Below are 22396 nucleotides of genomic sequence, written 5' to 3' on the forward strand. Positions count from 1 at the left end.
AAAAAGTTATAATATAAACAAAGGAGGCAAGTGGCATGAGAAGAGGAGGAGGATTACACATTCCTTGGCTGAGAAGCTTCGGAGACTCCAAAGCCAGGGACACAGGCAGTTGGCAAGAAGGATCTTGTTGACTTCTTCCTCCCTGCAGATAAATCAAGGTCTGGCTTGTTTGGTGATGACAAGAACTACTGTTCCTTCAGTGAGTTCATCAACCTGCAACATGAATGCTACAGAAATGTAAGGAATTTGCTACTCACTCTCCTGTCATGCGGAGGATAGGCCTGAAAAATAGAATCATATGAAGGGACCCCATGGTTCATCTAGTCCAGCGCCGTACAATGCAGGAATCTCAGCTAAAGCATCTATGACAGACAACCATCCAGCCTCTCCTTTAAAACCTCCAAGAAAGGAGAGACCACAACCTCCTGAGGGAGACCGTTCCAGTGTTGAACAGCTCCTACTGTCAGAAAGTTCTTCCTGGCGTTTATTTGGAACATCCTTTTAGTAACTTGAAGCCATGGGTTCACATTCTACCCTCCGGAGCAGGAGAAAACAAGCTTGTTCCTTCTTCCATGTGACAGCGCCTCAGATACTGGAAGATGGCTCCCATATCTCCTCTCAGTCTTCTCTTTTCCAGGCTAAACATACTGAGTTCCTTCAACCATTCCTCATAGATGCCATTGGACTACAACTGCCACCACCTCTGACCATTAGCCACGTTGGCTGGGACGGATGGGGGTTGAAGTCTTGCAACATACAATGAGCCAGGTGGCTGTTGAGGGGAAACACCTCTACCTGAGGCCTGGAGAAAGAGAGCGTCCACCAGTCAGCAAAGACCACACTACGGCAATGCACTCTCCATAGGGGTGGCCCTTGAGTCCAGTCCAGAAGCTACAGCTAGTGCAGAACGCTGCAGCGAAACTGCCAGTGGGGGCAGATGACTGAGGGCATGGGACACCTTTGCTAAAATATCTGCACCGGCTGCTCATATGCTACTTGGCAAGGCTCAAGGCTCTTATGTTATGTTAACATACAACACCCGGAATAACTCAGGTCTGGGGTGCCTTAAGAATCATCTGTCCTAGCCTGATCACTGAGATCATGCAAAGGAGCATTGCTATTTGTCCCCCATGTTACAGAAGCAGGGAAAGCAGTTATCAGGAAAACATTCAATATTTGCATTCTGGAAGAGTAGAAAGAGTAGCTTTGACTCTTAAAAGTTCCTACAAGGACAGTGATGGGAGGGAGGCATCCTGCCAATAGAAATTTGGTCTGTCCTTCTGTCTGACACACTATTTTTCTATGTTCAAAACGCCTCCTCCCACGATGGGAGGAGCATTCAAATAGGCTGTCCCCTGCCTGGCACCTGAAACTGTCCAGACTTGTCCCACTTAGTTCTCCTGCAGAGGTGGGGAACTGGCTGTTTGACTCCATCTCCCATCAGCTCCAACCTGAACAGCCAACAGCCAAAATGTTGGGAGGTGCAGACCAGCCAGTGACGGAGGAACCCTCTCTGGCACCCGGGGCGGCGCAAGTGTGACATCCTGTATGGACTGCGCATGTGTGGCATCCCAAACGGCTACCCGTACAGACAGCGCGTCAGAGCGGCAGCCCATACGGACGTCGCACCCTCGTCCGCTCTACAGCTGGGAGGAGGCAGGGGCCATCTTGTCGCCCCTCCCAGAGTGGCACCTGGGGGCCCCTCCATGCCCCCTTCCTACACCACTGAGACCAGCAACATCTGGGCGGCCACAGGTCTCCACCACCACCATTCTGCTGTTTCTATTAAAAGCCTCTCAGAAAAACTTTTCCTTAAAGATCAGCATTTTGGCATGAGAGAAACGCAGTCCTGCCGACTGATGTTTCTAATCATAGGCTCCTCTAATGACCCTCCTCCCCCCTTTCTGAAAGCAGCATACTGTATGTTAATTTGGCACAGACACATCATGTTCAATTAATATATACCCAATTTAAACTTCATTGTCCATTGCATGCCAGCTGTGCAGGATCTAGGGGCTTGTATTCACTGACCACCAGGCAAGGGTTCAGAACAGACATTTTTCCCCTTCCATGAAAGGGAAAGCAGCATCTTCCAAGGCCAAATACTAGCAACACAATAATTGTTGTCGTCCCTCAAGCAAAATCACACTCCTTCCCAAAGCCTGTGTGGCCCAGGGCCCATTCAGCCTTGTCTCCCGGCCTGTGCTGAAGACAGAGCCACCCTGACCCATGGAGGGAAAGCCTGCCTTGCTATCAGGATTCTTTCAAAGCCACAACTGGGAAGGAAGCATTGGGCAGGGATATGGAACTGTAACAGGAGGTGTGTGTGCAAGAAGGGAAAGTCCTTGGGAAAGAAGCCGCTGGATGCAAACTCCACTTTTGAGCCACTTAAGAACTGAACCACTTTACTACTTTCCACCCACATTTATTATTGAAACTCATCTTACAGTATTCATTACTACCTACGTATGGTCATCTGATTGATTCAGAATGCTAGATGCCACTGTTATGTACTCTGTGAAACCAAAGGACACTGCAGCCTCAAACGAGGGCTGGGCTTGTTTTTATGCCCAGAAAGCAGACCTGAGTAAAGCCTTTGGCAGGGGTCTGCATCAGCCCCCTCCCCAGGGCAGCCATGCCCCCAAGCACACTAGTGATTGGCCCAAACTGCCGACAGCCATGGGACACCAAGACCAGGAGCCCGGAAGCAGCAGGCGGTGGCTGGGCCACAAACACTGTGCCACCCCCAAAGAAGATGGCCAGATATTGCCCCGGTCAAGGTGCCTTTTTGTTATTTTTAATATGTTCTTACCCACTCTGAGCATAGTTTCTGCAATGGAAGGGTTGGGAGGTAAATATTCTTTGTAATATTCACAGTGCTCACCACTGAAAACGTCTTCCCTTGAAAGCAGTCCACATGCAAAATTAATGCCCTACAACAGCCATTGATCTCAGTGCACGGAGCTATAAAGAAACTGCAAAGCACATTCCTCATGCGTTTGGCACACCACACATGGAGCTTGGCCAACAAAGTCGGCGAAGACATTACCATTGATCCAGTGCACTATTTCTAAGCCACAAATCTGTGTCCAATCATTCATTTTCCTTGCAAAATCAAATCCCACAGTCTCAGCCAGCCTGCCTAAGCAGTTTTACAGAAATCACTCACAAGCTAGCAACAACACTCAAATCTATTTTTTTAGGCTTACAGCAGGAGTGTGAAGCTTCCAAGTTGTAGAAACTGAAGTTTGGTTTTCCAACAACCAGGATCAGCTCATGTCCTCTTCCATCTGTGCTAATTTAATGGGAAGAGCACCTGTTTCCTCATGAGTGTTGTCAGATGCTAGTGTGAACCAGATCAGGGCCGACCAAGTGTACTCAAGAAGCAAGATTGCAGGGCAAGCTGCACATTACCAGAGCCATAGCTAGGTGATCTTGCGCCTCTGGCAGAACTGCTCAGTTTGCGCCCCTTAGCCACAAACAAATTAGCTGTTCTTTCCGCCTCTCCTCCAACGCCCCCATTCAATTACTCACACACTTCAGCTTGTAATGAATTCTTTCACAGAAAATCCTATATTAAATGTATAATTTCTTAATAAAAGGTTTCAGCAAAGAAAATGACGTTTTGATGTGAGTTGACAGGTTTTTAAATGTAATTCAGTTGTAAAACAATACACAGATAGGCCTAAATGAAACATAGAAACAATATCATAGTGATTTGGTCCACAATGATAACTTTACATTATAATAATATATGATTACATTACATTATAATACTATATGTAAAATGGCATTACTTTGCAATATCTGTGTTATTTGGTTGATATAAAGTAAGAAAACTTACTATTATTCACAAGTCACAAGTTCACAAGAGTTGTCATTTTTTTTTTCTTTTTTTTTTAAAAAGGCAAGTTAGGCCAATTCTGGCTTTAAGTAGCAATCTCCTCAATGAAGTCTGATGTGATTAGAACCTTATTTTTCTCGCTTTAACCAAAGAAAACTCTTGTTTTGGCAGTGATTCAGTCAGGTCACAGTAGGATTCAGCTATTGATGCTATGTACTGGAGCTGAGAGGAGGACATTTGTCAATGTGATGTGTGATTGCTATCAAGTTGGTTGGGTTTTTGTGTTCTTTCATTTAGTGACCTTGTAAAACGTAATAAAATTAAAGAAATTGCACAAAGAGTTGACTGGTCACCCAGAAAGCATGTAAAATAGTACTATTAGGTGAACAAGGCTACAGTTATGAAGAAATTGGAAGAAAAATACGGTAGGTGGAAACTTAATCAAAGGTGGCATTTCTAAATTTTTGAAGAGATATAAAGAGACTCAGAGACGCAGGTGGCACTGTGGTCTAAACCACAGAGCCAAGGCTTGCCGATCAGAAGGTCAGCGGTTCGAATCCCCGCAACGGAGTGAGCTCCCGTTGCTCGGTCCCAGCTCCTGCCAACCTAGCAGTTCGAAAGCATGTCAAAGTGCAAGTAGATAAACAGGTACCGCTCCGGCGGGAAGGTAAATGGCATTTCCGTGCACTGCTCTGGTTCGTCAGAAGCGTCTTAGTCATGCTGGCCACATGACCCGGAAGCTGGACGCCGGATCCCTCGGCCAGTAAAGCGAGATGAGCACCACAACCCCAGAGTTGGACATGACTGGAGCTAATGGTAAGGGGTCCCTTTACCTTTACCTAAGGAGACTCAGTCACTACAAAATCAGATTGGTAAAGGCAGGAAAATGTGCAAAACAGCAAGTGACAACAGAAGAATTGAGAGACTGTGCCTACCGGTAGGTGACAGAAGAAAATCATCTGGGTGTATACAAGATGACGGTGCAATGTAATGTGAAGTTGAGTGCAAGGACTGTTCAACACAGACTGCAGGAGTATTGTCTAAATCAGTGGTGGTGAACCTTTTAGACACCGAGTGCCCAAACTGCAAATCAAAACCCATTTATTTATTGCAGAGTGCCCAGATTTGTTCTGGGTTTCAACAGCGGACGTAAGCTGTAGCTTGAGGGGGAGCGGGAGAACAAATGGGGAAAAAACAAGGGCCAATGGTGCGCGTGCCAGCAGTGAGGGCTCTATGTGCCAAGTCTGACATGCGTGCCATAGGTTTGCCACCGCTGGTCTAAATGCTAGAATTCCAAGGAAAAAGCTATTGTTATCTCTCAAAGGTTCAAAAGATTAAACTGGGCTAAAACCCATGTTAACTGCACAGCGGAACAATGGGACAGTGTTATTTGGAGTGATGAGACCCAAATCTCCTTGTTTGGTAGTGATGGCATGAAATATGTGAGGAGAAGAATTGGAGAAGATTTACATCCTACTTGCATTACATCTACCGTGAAACACCCAGTGAGTGTTATGATCTGGGGTTGTATGACAGCAAAAGGTGTGGGCAGAATTTGCATCATTAATGGGAATGTAAATTACACTGTCATTAATGTTTATGTTGCAAGCCATCCCGTAAGGGCTTCATTCTAAAAAAGCAAGATGCAAATATTTTAAAACAAAGAAACAGGTAAACCTGGAAATACATCAGTGGTGGTCATGAGCAAAAGTCATTTACATTTTTAAAAAGGGATAACCTTTTGCACACACAAGAACATCAACAACAATTTTCTGCTCCCTGCTGCACAACATTTCATTACCATATAGATCATCCAACAGCATGCACATTTTTTACTTTTGAGCAAGGGTTGGGGGATTTTATGGCATTTGCTTGACTCCGATAATAGACCATTTCACACACACACACACAAAAGGGGGGTCTTTCTAAAACCTGCATGCAATTAAAGCAACACAGAGATTTTCTAACTGAGGTTTCTGCAAATGGAGGGCGTATTGCACATCCATGCATCAGATATTCAAGCAACACATCTTATATGAACTGACAAAAGAACCGAAGACGGCTTGGAATGCGTTATCACACTTTCTAAGTGTACATTTCTGCAGGCAGAAAAATGGCTGGTGCTCAGATCTACAGGGAATTATTAAAGACACATTAAAATATATAAGGAATGCAGCAATCTGGCTTCAGATAAGATATGAGCAGATCCACATGCTCGCTCTCAACCCCACATGGAAGACACATTGGATTGAGGACAATCAATACAAACTAGAATTTGCCACAAGAAGAATATCACTCCTGCAAAAAAAGCTCAGCATTAGAGCATCTGCTGTGCCTGCAGAAGGTGACCCAGGTTCAATCCCTGGCACAGTTAGGAGAGACTCAGACTGAAACTTCTGGAGATCCACTAGGTGGATGTGCAGAATAGCTAAGGACTTTGGGGAGATGATTTATTATGTGTTGGAAAATATATCTAAGATAACTCTCCCCCAAATACCAGAAGCTTTCTTACTGTGGATAACTGGATCAGATAACCCCCCCCCAAAAAAAATAAAACCAGAGAACTCTATTTCTTTACGCAACAACGGCAGCACCAATATTATACACACAAAAATGGCGCAGTGAGGTGGAACCTACCAAAGAAGAATGGCAGCTGAAATTGATAGAATATGTAGAATTGGCAAGTTTGACATGTAAAATTAGAGATCAGAAAGAGAATGATTTTAAAGAAGATTGGAAAATGTTTGAGAATACTTAAAAGCTCAGTGTACATATGTTAAAATGCAAATAGGATTGGAGTAAGAACAGCAGTGGGGGTGAACTTTTTGTTTTTCTTTTGCGATTAGGTGAAGGTATAGAGAAACTACCGTATTTTTCTCTCCATAAGACACACTTTTTTCCTCCTAAAAAGTAAGGGGAAATGTCTGTGCATCTTATGAAGCGAATGCTATGTGGAGGAGGGGTGGAGGGGAGCCATGGCTCCCGTCCGTCCCTCCTCCGCGGCTTGCTTTAAAGCAGCAAAATGGGAAAGGAGCCGCTTACACGGGTGTAAAGCAAGCACAGTGGGAGCCGTGTAATCCCTCCACCCCCGCGCTCGGCTGCCCCATTGGGATGGGCAGGCGCGCTCGTGCCACCCGCTTGAGACGACACTCACATGGGCGGAGGGATTCTACATACAAAGATGATAAAGCAGAAAAGACTAGCATATAAGATTCCTTTTAAACTAGAGGTAGTGAAATATGTTAAGGAGCATGGAAACAGAGCAGCGGAGAGACATATTGGGCCACCTCCAACTGAAAAAAATGGTAAGAGAATGGAGGAAACAGGAGGATCAGCTGCAAAAAGCAGATAAAAGTAAGCACACTTTTTGTGGAAATGCTGCAAAGTGGCCACAGTTGGACGTGGCAATGAAAGAAGAGTTGTTGTACATGTTCATGACAAAGGATGGATGGACAAAAATAGAATGAGAGTATGGGTTGAAAAAGTGTCGTCCAAACGTCCCGGAGGGCTTTTGAAAAAACCTGCCTTATTAGTACTTGACCAGTTTAGATATCAGTGAAACTACAAAAAGTGCTTTAATGAAGTGAGGACTCATCTAGCTGTAATTCCTGGAGGTCTTACCAGCCAGTTGCAACCTTTTGACATATCCATCAACAAGCCATTTAAGGTCTTTATGCGAGAAGAGTGGAACAGATGGATGGTTGCTGGTAATCATGATCTGACACCTACTGGACGAATGAAGAGGCCCACCATCACTCAAGTTTGTGAATGGGTGAAAACATCATGGCACTCGGTGAAGGAAGAAATTGTTGTACAGTCATTCAAAAAATGTGGCATTAGCAATGCTCTGAATGGAAACAAAGATGGTATCTTATATGAAAATAGCGAAGAAAGTGATGTCAGTGATTGTGAGCAACTGAGCTTCATAAATTCTGACTCTAGCACTGATGAGTTCTTGGGGTTCACAGAAGACTAGAAGAGTACTCAAGCCTTAAAGTCTCTCTTCATTTGTTAATGACAGTGATGATGGTTCTTAATGCCAATGTTGAGTGCTGTTCACTTTACATGGTTGAAATATTATTCTGATATACCAGTAGTTTATTAAATTGTTCAGTACAAATAGCCTCTTATACACAACATGGATTAGAGCCATTTAGAGGGAATGATTTGTAATTGAAAACCCCTCCCTTTGCAAAAGGGTTAGAGAAAGAAGAAGAAGAAGAAGAACACCAGAATGCAGACCTGGCCATGAAACTGAAGTACCTTCACCACATATGCAGAGGCAGGATTGCGTAAATGTTATGTGCAGGGCTGTCTTAAGCCTATCTGGCGCCGTGGTGCAAGGATCCCTCTGGCGCCCCCCACGCCCACCTTTCCCTCCGGGCGGGCAGCAGCTGGAGGGCGGCTTCTCCGGCAGGGAGGTCTCCACCCCCCCTCTCTCCACACAGGATCCCGTTCCAGGTGTAAGGCTGGGTGCACGCCGGGCATGGAGAACAGGTGCCAGGACTGATCTCGGCTCACGTTCCGCGTGGATCCCTTCCACAGGGACCCCTCGGGCTCCTTCCCAGCCGCCCCACTGCCTCCTCCAGTCCTGCGCAGTGGCAGGCTGGAGAAGCGCTCCGGCAACCAATTGCTGCGCCGAGAGGGGGGGCGGCCGCCGGGGATCGTGCCCGCCTCCTGGACGGGGCACGGACACCAGCTGGAGAGGGACGGAGGGAGGGAGGGCTGATCACTGCTCGCCGCTGTCGATCGCCTCCTCCTGCCTTCCCCCTGGCGGTGGGCAGGCTACCGCCCCTACCGAGCTGCTGGCGTGGCCCCCAGACCTCTTCCTTGGTGCCCTCCAGAACATGGCACCGTGGTTCCCCGCACCACTAGCCTCTATGGCTAAGACGCCCCTGGTTATGTACATTGAGTTTAAATGACTTTAATCAAAGATTCTGGAGAAAAAAATTTGGGCACACTAAATATGAATGCCAAGTGTGTCCACAGAGTTTGCAAAAGAGAGAGAGAAAATCTTGAAGACATAAAGCAATTTAGAGGAAATTCACAGGCGGGGAGGCTGTCAGGCCTGGCAACAAATGGTTCAAAAAGCTAAATGTGTCTGCATTAGCTGAGTGGTAGGTGAGGAAGACATGGACTAGGCTATAGGTATGAATACCAAGCAAGGGTGAGATGTTACGGATGGAGGAGGGAATTATACCTAGGAGAAATGAGAATAATGAAGTGAAAAACTGAGACACACACAAAAAGAGAGAGAAACTTGGGGTGAAAACTAGGGAAAATGTCTGGGATTTCAATGGAGTTGGTTGGGGGATTCTGAAAAGGGGAGGGGGGAAGGATGGAATTTGATCTAGTCACACTTCATTGAGTTTTTAAAAGAACAGACTCTTTGGAGTGCTGTTAGTTTTTAATTTTCATTTCAGGGCAAAGAGAGTGGGGAGGGACACCAGCTGTTAGAAGCAGACATTTGCCACGTTTCAATAGAAACACCTCCCTTTCGGCTAAGGTGGAAACTAAAGGGAAACTTACGACTGGTCATATTTTGAGAACCTGATAGGGACACATTACTCACTTTTGTTTTTTAGGCATAAGCTTGAGATTGCTTTCCCCCATATGCATCTGGGGTTGAACCTGCAATGTCTAAACAAATCAATACACTCTAGATTATTCCAGATGGCATGGCATTTTGTTTTATCCTTGTGAAATTTTGTTTTTATGTGAAATTCTGAGAATGCCTTTTTGGTGTTGTTGATTAAGCAAACAGCTTCTCAGGTGCAAGGCTGGAAAGGAAGTACGTAGCATGATGGTGTTCTGGTTCTTCACAGGCTATGGGGAGAATAGGAAGGGAAGCCTTATCACTTAGGCTCCAGCCCAGTATTATTCCTCATAGTCTTGTTGCTTATTATTTAGATTACAGTAGTACGTTGGGATGCGTGTGGCGCTGTGGGTTAAACCACAGAAGCCTAGGGCTTGCCGATCAGAAGGTCGACGGTTTGAATCCCCGCGACAGGGTGAGCTCCCGTTGCTCGGTCCCAGCTCCTGCCAACCTAGCAGTTCAAAAGCACGTCAAAGTGCAAGTAGATAAATAGGTACCGCTCCGGCGGGAAGGTAAACGGCATTTTCGTGTGCTGCTCTGGTTAGCCAGAACTGGTTAACTGCTGGCCACATGACCCGGAAGCTGTACACCAGATCCCTCAGCCCGTAAGAGTACCGCAACCCCAGAGTCATCCGCGACTGGACCTAATGGTCAGGGGTCCCTTTACCACTTTACCTTTACCTAGTACCTTGGAAGCTGAACAGAATCTGTTCCAGAAATCCATTCGACTTCTGAAACATTTGACTTCCAAAACACGGCTTCTGGCTGGCTGCAGGAAGCTCCTGCAGCCAGTCGGAAGCTGTGGAAGCCCCATCGGACATTCGGCTTCCAAAAGAACATTCGAAAACCAGAACACTCACTTCTGGTTTTTGATCGTTCGGGAGCCAGAACGTTCGACTCCCGAGGCGTTCGGGAGCTGAGGTATGACTGTATTTTAAATAAAATTAATAAAATAAAAACTATTCCATTTTGCCAAACCTCTGATCCATGTGTTGAATTCATAGCATATTGATCTCTCACTCACTCTCCGAAAGAGATTGTGTTGCATACATTAGTGCAGAGATTCAGGCTCTGGCCTCAGTCCAAACCAAAGTTATCAGATCTAACTGCCATTAAAATGAATGGAACTTAGGTTGGCCACAAAGTAACTTGTCCCATTTATTTCAGTGGCACTTAGACATGACCAGGTTTCTGAGCACTGGGACCACTATATCCACGTTGAAGCCCCATGTTTTCTGGGAAATCCTAGAGCTTGGGATCACCAAATGAAATAGATGGATCAACATCTTATCTCACACTTAGCTATGCAATTCACCCATTCTGCCTTTATCCCTTGCCTTGCCTATGGATCACTCAGATCCATTTATTATTATTATATAATATTATTAATAATAATACTGATTTTTAAACATATGAATTGCATTTATATCCCACGTTTCCCTCCAAGGGGACCTCAAGGTCATATACCTGTACATGGCTCTACCCCTCCTCACTTAACACCACAACAACCCTGTGGGGTAGGTTGGGCTGAGAGGAAGCAACTGGCTGAGTGGGGATTTAAATGCTGGTCTCCCAGGTCCTAGTACAACTACTCTAACCACTACATCACATAGGTTCTCATGGCAGCAACCTGTGCATTAAAGAGTCTGACAGGAACAGGAACCTGAGTTCAAGTTCTTCATCTGGCAGTGAGCTCCAGGACACTTCACTCCCATGAACATATTCCAAGCTGTATATCTGACTGCTGGCCACACAGTGAACCCAAGGCTCCCATTTCTTTCCCCAGCACAAATGACGGCTTAGATACAGATGTTAGCTGGGATGGCTTTAAAAGGGAACCAGGAAAATTAGGAGGACAGACCTTGCTGAGGAGGCTGTTCCATTAGGGCAAATACAGCACTGTTCCACCCACTGCAGCCTACCTTCTGTCCTGGACCTTCACTGGGTGCCCCTGCATTTTAGTATTATGAGAGAGGCCTATCCACTTTGTCCACATCAGGCATAGTTTTATATAGCTCTGCAACTCCCACAGAATCATGGAATAGTAGAGCTGGAAGGGACCCTGAGGGTCATCTAGTCCAACCCCCTGCAATGCAGGAATCACAACACTGATGACTGGCCATGCTGGCTGGGTCCAGCAGAGCCCCAGGGTCTCCATCTCTGCTCCAGATGTCTTCACATTCTGCTTCTAGGCCTTCCAGAAGCATCCAACTAGCCACAGTTGTATGAACAGGATAGTGGATTAAGTGGAGCCAGCAGGGCTCTTGGGTGCTGAGCAAGTGCCTGGCCCCTGATATTACGGTAACTAGCACTCGCACTGCTCATTACAGAGAAGGAAATGCTCCCCCTCTTGAGACCCATCTTTGCATCTGGCAAGCCTCAACACTTTCCCTCTAAGTTAGCGACTTTTTATATATAATAAAGTTTTTGTTTGTTTTAATTATCCCTTTCCCTTCTTGCTCCAAATCCTGTCGTGTCATGTTTGTAGGTTCTAAGCAATCAGCAAGGACTTACTTGCCCTGGTTTTTCTTTGTAACTTGTACAACACCCAGCACAACTTCAAGCACTTCATCAAAAACACTACAGAATAAGACTTTCTTAAATAACCACCAGTCTCTATTATTATTATTATTATTATTATTATTATTAATCACACAAGCTGAAAAATGTAAGCTCAAACTTCACATGCTCCAAAGTGTCAGTCACAAGAAAGCAAGTTCTGCCTTAAATGAAAAAACAATAAAAATATAACGACGAGGAAATGACCTAATGGACCAAAGCAGATTGACTTAATTTGTTATTAATTAACTGCCCCAAGCAGAATCCATAGGGGGAAATGACCCAACACCAGGATTCCAAATAACAGTTCTTTCCCCTTGATGAATTATATTAACCTCACGGAATGTTCCAAATAAAAGAAAAAACCCAGTGTTCTCTGGATGCCAGCGGGGGTCCTCAAAACATTACAGCTAATAAATTAAATTACTGCCCAACTGTATGAACTGGGAGGTCACATACTATATGGAGAAACACTATAGATTTCCCAGCGTCAAAAGCTTGCTCACTTCCCAGGCTTTCTGATTTGGCTTTGGGGAAGTTCCTCTAGGGACGCCTTTGCCATTCTGATGCCCTCCAAAAGTTCTGAACTACAACTCCCAACAGCCACAGGGAGCAGAGCAGAGCTGCCTGGGGCTGATGGGAGTTGTGGTCCAAAACATCTGGAGTGTGTCAGGCTGGCAAAGTCTGATCAATTGTATTGGTGAGGCAGAAACCAGAAGAATCTAGGAAGAGCCCTGCTGGATGAAGCCAATGGCCCATCAAGTCCAGCATCCTACTCTCACTCTCAAGAAGGATCTTGACTGGCTGGCTGAAGGTAGGCTGGGAGAGATGCCTTGGAGTCCAGGGCTGCCCTGCTGTGAGGAACAAGCCCTTCTTGAGATGACCATGTTGTAAGATCTGGACTCCCTCCATCCAAATTCAGGTGTAAATATGTGAATAAATCATATTTCTTAAAGCGACAACAGCTCTTGACATGTCTTGATTCTCAAAGGCACACAGTCCCTGGGTGAGTGCCTGGAACCCCCCTGGAATCTTGATGCCGCTTAGCAGAGAGTGGGGGTGGCACCCAACTTTTGTAATGAAATTATGTGTGTGGTTCTCACCCAGCCGAGCAATTACTACAATCTTTCAGTAGCTCTTAACAGTCCAATGAATCCAGCAAAGTTCCTAAAAGCAAAAGCAAAAGGGGCACCACTTACATTTGTGTTGCAGAGTTTGTACTGCTTATAGGCTCCAATGCACACGATCGCCGAGGTCCTCTGAGTGGGAGTCTGGCTTTGAACTGACTGGTGAACAACAGGAACATGAGAGACCAGCTCTGTGCCATGGAACAAACTCTGAGATGCTGGAAAGGCCTGCAAGTGGGGCCCGGCCTGGGGGTAAACAGAGTCACTTGAAACCTGAGTCCTGGGTGGGGGCCTGGAGTCCTCTTGGTATAAGTTTCCATGGCGAGGCGAAGGGTTAAAAGGATGAGCAAAAGGGGTCTGAACCGCTGCTGCCTGCCGCTGCCTGCGTGGCTTGTTGGGATCCTGCCCCGTGTCAGTCTGCAGCGGTAGGATATAGGGCACTTTTCCATAGCCATACTTCCCAGGTCCAATGGGGCTTTTATTTCTGCCTCTGAAGACAAGAGGGGCAGGGTGTGAACATGAATAGGTTAACTCAGCAACAATTGAAAACAAGCATGAATTTATGGATAGTTTCAAGGAGAAGGCCAGGTTAGGGGGGATCCTAGCAGGATGTCCTGAGGTTGCCAGCCCTGCTCACTCCCCCAAGTCATTGGCTCAGCTCAATGTGGTGCACTCCAGAGGTTTCTGGCAGTCCTATCATCCCCGACTGCTGCCCATGCGGGCTGTGTCCGATGGAAACTAGTTTGGCAACATCTGGAGGGTACCATTTTGGCTGCCCCCAGCTTAGATGGTGGAAGCAGCTGTCTATTGGAAGCCATCCACCATCTGGCCTTGTTCAAGGTGCTTGTGGGTATTCCAGGGCACTGTGCAGATCAAAATGGCTGGTAGCTTCCCACTGCAAGGAAACAAGTAGGTGGGCAAGATTTGCAGCGGAAGGGGGTCTTAGCCAAGGCTCTTGGGTCCAGCACCTGCCCCAGGAGAGCAAATACTGCCACCTCTCCAGTGCACTTTGCAAGCTTAAAACAGCCTAGAAGTCCAAGAAAGGACCACTGCCCAAACCCCTTCCTGCCTCTACCACTGTTACACATCCCTGAAGACTTTGCTTCAACCGTGGGATGCTGTATTGCTTTAGGTTGCAATGAATTTCCTCTGTGCCAACGGCAGCAGCCAACATGGAGACCTCCAGATCTTGCTCCAGTTTCCATCATTGCTGACCTATTGGCCATGCTGTGGAGGGCACCATGTGAGCTACTCCTGATTTAGAAGTCAAGAGGCTTTCGTTCTGTATGGAGATATATTTGGAGGGGAAACACTGTTGCACTACCATAAAATAAATAAACAGCAAATCCTACACACTGCTTGATTGCAGTAAAACCTCTAAGTGGTTTACATGAAATATTAACATTATCAGCAAAAACAGGTTTTAAAAAGTAATTAAAAACATTTAAAATTCAATTCATAAAAACCTAAAAACAGCCTGTTGCATCAGGCCAGTGGCCCATCTAGTCCAGCATCCTGTTCTCACAATGGCCAACAGATGCCTGTGGGAAACCAGCAAACAGGATTTGAGCTCAAGGGCACTCACTTGTCATTCAGCTGGTTTTCAGAATCATTGCTACCTCTGGTTCCCTCCAACTTCTAGTTCTGCACACTGGAGCAACAAAGAACAAGCAGAGCCTCCATGTTCACAGAAGGGATTATGCAAAGGTTGTGTATGTGATTGGAACAAGTAGGTCAGAGGTAGAGCATTTTCCTTGAAAGCAGAAGGTCCCAAGTTCAGTCCCCAGCATCTCCACGTGGGGCTGGGACAAACTCCTACCTGAGCCCCTGGAGAGCTGCTGCCAGTCAGTGTATGCAGAACTGAGCAAGATGGACCAATGGTCTGGCTCAGTATGAGGGAGCTTCCTATGTTCCTCTTTCACCAGGACTCACTTGACAAATTTTGCTCACTCAGCCTACAAAAGGGGTTCAATGGGTAATTAACCCAGCTACTCCCAATAACCAGCAATTTAAATCCAGCCTGGAAATTGAATGGGAGCCAGAGGAGCTGTCATAGCACCAGTGAAACAAGCGCAAACTTCCTATCCCACAATGCAGCAGAGCTCTTTTTATGCCCTGGGAGGAAATGTGCGCCTGGAGATGATGCCACCAGGGAGCCAAACTTACCTATTAATTAAATAATAATAATAATAATAATAATAATAATAATAATAATAATAATAATAACAATAATAATAATAATAATTATTATTATTATTATTATTATTATTATTATTATTATTATTATTATTATTATTTATTTCTACCCCACCCTTCCTGATCCAAAAACCAGGCTCAGGGCGGCTAACAACAAATGTAAGACAATGATTAAAACAACTTTAAAAACAGCATAAAAACAAAAATCAACAGCCTGCTTTTGCAAGAGGCGGGCGACAGCGGGCAGCAGAGGAGATCTTTGACAGGGAGCCAGGAAGCAGTGGGGGGGGGGGAGAGATGCTGCCACCCGCTCCTCCTTCCTGGCTCCCTGTAAATGCACGCGCTCCGCTTGCTTGACAGGAAGCCTTCACTCCATAAGACGCACAGACATTTCCCCTCACCTTTTAGGACGGAAAAAATGAGTCTTGTGGAGTGAAAAATATGGTAATTAATCAATGCACAACTCAATAAAGAATATAAAAAAATAGATGTCATTGGACTCCAACTCCTATCACCCCATGCAATGGTCCATCCTAGATGGGGCTGGAGGGAGTTGGAGCCCAGTGGCACCTGGAAGGGCACATCCTCATTCACAGAACACCAGATACAGGCTTGGACATATTGCTGAATCAATCCCACTAAGTTTTGTTGCAGAAATAGGTGAAAGCCGCATTTCCTTAGTCATAAAAGCATCTGAAAACAAAGGTTCGTCTTTAATTCTCTAAAGGACCACAAATCCTAGCCTGGAACCCCCTGGAATCTTGCTACTGCTTGGCTGCGAGTGGCACCTGGCTTTCGTAATATTATGCTACAGGATGAACAAAACATATTTATTTTCAACTACCTGGCAAACATTTATTTTATATATTAATGATGACAGCAATTTCCAATTGCCTCCTGTGAAATATGCTGTGAGTCATTTATCAGCTTTAAGTGAGTTGATCATAATGCCTTGAGGACAATATCCTGATAATTATAAATAAAACAATTTTTTAAAATGTTAACTACATCACAGCACTAATAGTAATTTTTTCCAGATAATGTGACTGAAACAACCACATTTATATTTTGTTGTATGTGTTATTCAGTTCATTCTCTTTGCTTTTTCTTGTTCCTCTGTGCATGTTCTTGCTTAAATGAATAAAAATATTTTTTTAAAGTTTTTAAAAACAGTACATCAACTCAGGCAAATTTTAAAGTGGGGCATTAAGCTGTGAAGCAATCATTAGAAGGCTGTTTAACATATAACACGTGTTTAAAGGGGAGAATTCCATGACATTCAACATCTCCTGAGGCTTTCAGGTTTACTGGACTTATCTGAAGTGGAGGACTATCTCGCTGATAAAATGCCATGCTGCTGGTATCTTTCCTCTAAGAACCACTTTTGACCTGCAGTTTAGTTTGTTTCTTTTCCAGGCACAATAGTTAATCTCTTAAAGGAGGTGTCACCAACTGGAGGCAATGAGAACCACCATGATCATCAGAAACCAGATTAAGGCCACATTCACACCATACATTTAAAGCACCAGGATACATTTTTTAAACTGTCAAAGAATTCTGGGGCCTGTAGTTTGTTAAGGGTGCTGTGAGTTGTTAGGGGATACCTCCCTCTCCCATTCCCTCAAAGTGCCACAAGGCCAAGAATCACAGCTGTAGAGTTAGGAAGACCCAACTAGCCCGAACCCCTGTGACGAGGGTCTGGAAATAGGGGCAATGAAGTGGGGCCATTTTTGGCAATGGGTTGTTTCCCATTAGCCGCCTCCCCTAGCTCAGATTCCAAACTTTCATTTCTCTTTTTTAAAAGTCTCTATATAAAGCAGCCCAAGACATTTTGCTGTCTAAGATGAAATAATAGATCCCTAGCCCCCTGAAAGGGACCAAGCAGGCAACTGCATCTTTCTTCAACACAGGTGACAGAGCCACATCTTTTACAGCATCAGAGGGCAGCTCTGCATCCTGCTCCACATACACCCAGGCTTCGCTTCCTCCTTCAGCCTCTTTTCCAACCTGTCACCCGCCAGATGTTTTGGATTACAACTCAGCCTTATTTCATGTTGGGAAAGATTATAAGTGGGTTGTTTTAGTTTTTAAAATATTTGCACATTTCCGTGCCTGTCCTCATGCAAATGCAGCCCGTTATCTCCTTATTGCTGGTGGGATTGCAATCCATCACCACCCCCGGTAAATTAGGTTCACAGGTGGGAGATGCTTGTTGGTCCAGCTCTGTCACTTCCCCCAGCCAACAGAGATGGCCTAGCAAAACAACATGCAAAGATCACAACGGGATGTCCCAGGAGCATGCCAGTCAGTACCGGTAATCACACAGCTCAAAGATGGGGTTAACTTCACAGACTTGGTTGAGTGTCAGGCCTAATGAGAAAAGCAGCTCATTCCCATTGGTTTTATTCCATGAAAATCAGTTGCCAAGAATGAAAGTCCCCACCTCCTCGCAGCCATCTAAGACCCCTCCTCTCCAGGGCTTTTTCCAAGCAATTGCAGACTATGCCTGTGTGCAGACAACCTCTCCTCCACCCTTTTCATGCCTCTTCTGGCTCTGGGAGACAAGGGAGGAGGAGAGCCTATCACAGCAGAAGGGGGAGACACCCATGACTCTTCACCAGCCTGGCTCATCTCTGCCTCTTGGCCTGCCCCATCCCACTCCCCTGCTTCAGCTTCCGCCTCTGAATCTGGGCTTCTCTCTACCATAGTTCTAGCCTTAGTTCTGCATGCCTCAGTCACATTGGCCAGTGAAACACCACCATGAGAACCACACACAGGGCTTGAAAGCAGTAGGTCTCTCCTGCTTTTGCAACTGGTAGGTTGCAAAACTCCTCGGTAGGTCTTGCCCCATTGAGACAGTTGTGAAAACTGAAGGTCCTCACCTTCCCACAGCTCTCTTCCTCCTCTGGGTCCTTCCCAAGCAACCTGAATTTTGATCTTATCTCTCTTTGCTCCACCCTCTTCATACCTCTGTGGGTTCTGGGAGGCCAGGGGAGATTGCCACAGCAAGAGGGGGAGACCCCCTGGCTTGACTCAGCTCTGCCTCTTGACCTACCTCCTCTCCCACTTCCACTTCTGCTTCTGGACTTCTCTCTGCCACAGACTCTCCCTGCTCACAAAACCTGTTACCTCTTCAGTTTCTGACACCTCTTCCCAGTCTTCTCCCTCTGAAAACTCATGGTTGTCCCACCAACACTCCCCAGGATCTGAGCCTTCTTCCCTTACAGGTTCATCAGTTGGTGCTTCCCACCATTCCTTTGCGCCCAGCCAGTCCACAATAATATGTATTAAGTACAGAATCAAGAAAAGGAAATGTATTTGCTTTTCTCCAACAGCACATTGGACTGTCATGTACAATTCCCACAATGCTTCATGCGTAATGCTGCTCCAGGGCACTGTAAGAAACTAAAATGGCACCTAGACCCAGATCATGGATCAAACCACCAGAAACTATTGGTGATCCAGGAACACCAGAGGTTGACACCTGGCCTGCATCCTGCTTCCTGAACCTGCAGGCCCAAATGACTACTGGCCACTACTTTCAGTTCAATGAAACTACTTTCAGGTCAGAACCAATGTGGTGTAGTGGTTAGAGTGTCAGCCTAGGACCTGCATTCAAATCCCCACTTGGCCATGAAGCTCACTGGGTGACCTTGGGCCAGTCACTGGCTCTCAACCTAACCTACTTCACAAGGTTGTTGTGAGGATTAAATGAGGTTGGGAAGAACCTTGAGATCCTAGGAGGAAAAGGTGGGATATAGATGCAATAAATAAACAAAAAACTGATATATATAGTTCAGTAGCAGAAAGGAATCCTTGATGATGTGAAATGTGGAAGAAGCCAATTCCTCAGTGAAATTCCCACCTCCCCTGTCAGTGAAAAAGTTAATAAGTAAGTAAGTAAGTAAGTAACTAAGTAAGTAAAGGCATATCCTGTTCAAAGTACCTATATACTTGAGTATAAGCCTAGTTTTTCAGCACATTTTTTGTGCTGAAAAAGCTGCCCTCGGCTTATACACGAGTGAGGCGGGTGGTGGGCGTGGCGAGAAAGAAGCCCTTTCTCTCCGCTCGTGCCGCCACCCGCTCTCCCCAGTCAACCATTCCTTAAGAAGTGTACAAGAACGGCTGTTCTTTACTCTCCCTAGGCAGCTTGTTCCATTCCTGAACTGCTCGCATAAATGCAAACTTGGCAAAGGAAGAAGAGGAAGGAGCAGCCCAAAGGGTTGCTTTCGGGCTGCTCGTTCCTCCTCCTCCTCCACAGCGGCAAAGGTGAACCGGCTTATACTTGAGTCAATAAGCTTTCCCAGGTTTTTGTAGGAAAATTAGGTGCCTCGGTTTATATTCGGATCGGCTTATACTCGGGTATATACGGTAATAATAATTATGTAAAGGTTTGGAAATAAATAAAAAAAGATTTGCTAATTTAGAGTAGAATGCAATTGTCATTGTCGGGTAAAATTTCAGTTATAAAAACAAATATACTCCCAAAGAAGGCCTACTTTGCTGCCTCCATTGCATCCTCATTATGTCGTCTGGCAGAGCTTTTCCAGGCCTTTTACAGGCTGACCCAAAGGAGGTGGGAAAACCAACAGCAGCTCACTGTGACTTGTTTGCAAGGCATTTTGAGGATAAGATCGCTTGAATCCACCAAGACCTTGACTCTGCTGTTATAGTAGATGTTATCTCATGGGGTGTCCACAGCAGTCTAGTCCTGTTGTGTTGGCTGAGTTTCAGTTGGTAAGGCTCGAGGGTGTGGACAAGGTGCTCAAATCAGTCAGAGCGACCACTTGCGCTCTAGACCCTTGCCCCTCTTGGCTGATAAAAACCAGCAGGGAGGGAACAGCTGGCTGGGCCAGGGAGGTGACCAATGCCTCTTTACGAGAGGGGGTGGTCCCTGCCTGTTTGAAGGAGGCAGTGGTAAAACCACTCCTTAAGAAACCTTGCCTGGATGCAGAAAAACTAACAAACTACTGGCCAGTTGCTAATCTCCCTTTCCTGGGCAAGGTTCTGGAGTGAGTGGTCGCAGACCAGATCCAGGCGCTTTTGGAAGAAACTGATTTTCTGAATCCATTTCAATTGGGGTTTAGGCCTGGTTTTGTCACAGAAACTGCTTTGCTCGCCCTGTATGATGACCTCTGTCGAGAGAGAGACAAGGGAAACATGTCCCTGTTAATTCTTCTTGATCTCTCAGCAGCTTTCAATACCATCAACCATTGCATCCTTCTGGAGTGACTCTCCGAACTAGGGGTGGGTGGCACCGCTTTGTGGTGGTTCCAGTCCTACTTGGATGGTCATTCCCAGAGGGTGTTCTTTGGGGAATGCTTTTCAGACCCATGGAACCTTCAAGGTGGGGTTCTGCAGGGCTCAATCCTATCCCCCACGATGTTTAACATCTACATGAAACCACTGGGTGGGTTTATCCAGAGGTTCAGAGTACGCTGTCAGCAGTATGCTGATGACACTCAGCTCTATTTCTCCTTTACATCTGCAGGTGAGGCAGTGGAAGTGCTGGACCAGTGTCTTGCCTTGGTAGTAGACTGGATGAGAGCCAAGAAACTGAAGCTCAATCCAGATAAGACTGAGGCACTCTTGGTGGGGGGTTTCCCTAGACCAGATGGGTGGGAGGTTGCCTGCTCTTGATGGGGTTAGGTTTCCCCTGAAGGAACAGGTTCATAGCTTGAGGGTCCTCCTGGATTCATTGTTGTAAGCTTGAGGCTCACGTGGCCTCAGTGGCACCAAGTGCCTTCCTTCAGCTTCGGCTGGTGGCCCATCTACGTCCCTATCTGGACAGGGAGAGCCTAACTACTGTTGTCTATGCTCTGGTAACCTCAAAGTTAGATTACTGCACTGTGTTATACGTAGGGCTGCCTCTGAAGACAGTTCAGAAACTTCAGCTAGTGCAGAATTCAACAGCCCGGTTGCTCACCGGAGCAAGACGGTTTGAGCATATTACATTGATCCTGGTCCAACTGCACTGGCTACCAATTCATTTCCGGGCGTCATGGACATGACTGACTACAACCAAGAGGAGCAGGCTGAATTTTGGGAGGGGGGCAGACAGGCGTTAGTGGAAGAGGGAGACTTGCCTTTTTCTCAGACAGTTGAAAGTCGTGGGCTAAAAAAACCCTTCTTAGAAAGGAATGCGCCTTATCAAGGTAGTGAGAGCAGTCTGGAAGAAAGCCAACTCTCTGAGGTGCAACCGTTAATCACTGCTTGGAGGGAGGGGCGATTCTTCCTCAGAGGAAGGGGAGGCAGCTGACCCTGTGAGCCCAAGGTCTTGACGAATGGCAAGGGTCAGAGACATGTGTCGACCCCAGAAGCAGAAGGGCAGGAGATTCCGTGTTTCCTGCTGGGGGAGGGACTCAAGTTCAGACGTTTCAACGAAACTATGATGTATATAGTCGCTAGAGAGTGTGGCTCCGAGAATAATTGGCTGTAGACAATAAATCTTCTGGTAATTACTACCACTGCTTGCTGTTTCTCTATGCCGGCAGCCTGCCTACTCCTGATACCGGGCCCAATTCAGAGTGCTGGTTTTGACCTATAAAGTCTTAAACAGCTCAGGACTGCAATACCTCAAGGACCGCTTCTTTCCATATGAACCTATCCGGACCCTGGGATCATCTTCTGAGGCCCTTCTTTGTGTGTCTCAGAGACTATGGGAACAATTATGGAAAGTAAATATAAGGTTTACAGCATGCTACACGCTAAGAGTAAACTTCACAAAGATGATGCACAGGTGGTATTTGATGCCAAATACTAGCAAAAATGTCAAAATCAACAAAGGGCAACTGTTGGAAATGCAAGGCAGCAGAGGGAACTTTTTACCACAAGTGGTGGTTGTGCAGCATAATTAAAAATTATTGGGAAATTATCCATAATAAACTTATTTTTTGAAGAAAAAAAATCCTTTTCTAAAAATCCAGAAGCATTTTTGCTGGGGTTAATAACAACAGAAGTTACTAAAAAAAAGAAATCTGTTCCTATATGCAACAACTGCTGTACATGTGTCATTAGCACAAAAATGGAAAAGCCCCCCAGCTTGGTGTCTTCCGCTGGCTGCCTCCTGTGGGA

At 45.9% G+C, this 22396-nt stretch overlaps 1 protein-coding gene across 2 annotated transcripts in view; it reads right to left on the reverse strand.

The window, feature by feature from the left end:
- The window catches only part of THSD4 (thrombospondin type 1 domain containing 4), a 319132-nt gene that overhangs the window by 235928 nt on the left and 60808 nt on the right, over positions 1–22396 (reverse strand). Inside the window, exon 1 of one of the 2 annotated variants that reach the window (XM_033168042.1) lies at positions 13199–13497. The exons of the other annotated variant lie outside the window; for it this stretch is intronic. Within the exon in view, the coding sequence (XP_033023933.1) occupies positions 13199–13446 (248 nt within the window). The 5' untranslated portion in view covers positions 13447–13497. Of the gene's footprint in view, positions 1–13198; positions 13498–22396 lie in introns of those variants that run through there. 2 annotated transcript variants of the gene reach the window in all.

This window comes from Lacerta agilis, chromosome 13 (assembly GCF_009819535.1).
Source record: "Lacerta agilis isolate rLacAgi1 chromosome 13, rLacAgi1.pri, whole genome shotgun sequence".
NCBI lineage: Eukaryota > Metazoa > Chordata > Lepidosauria > Squamata > Lacertidae > Lacerta > Lacerta agilis.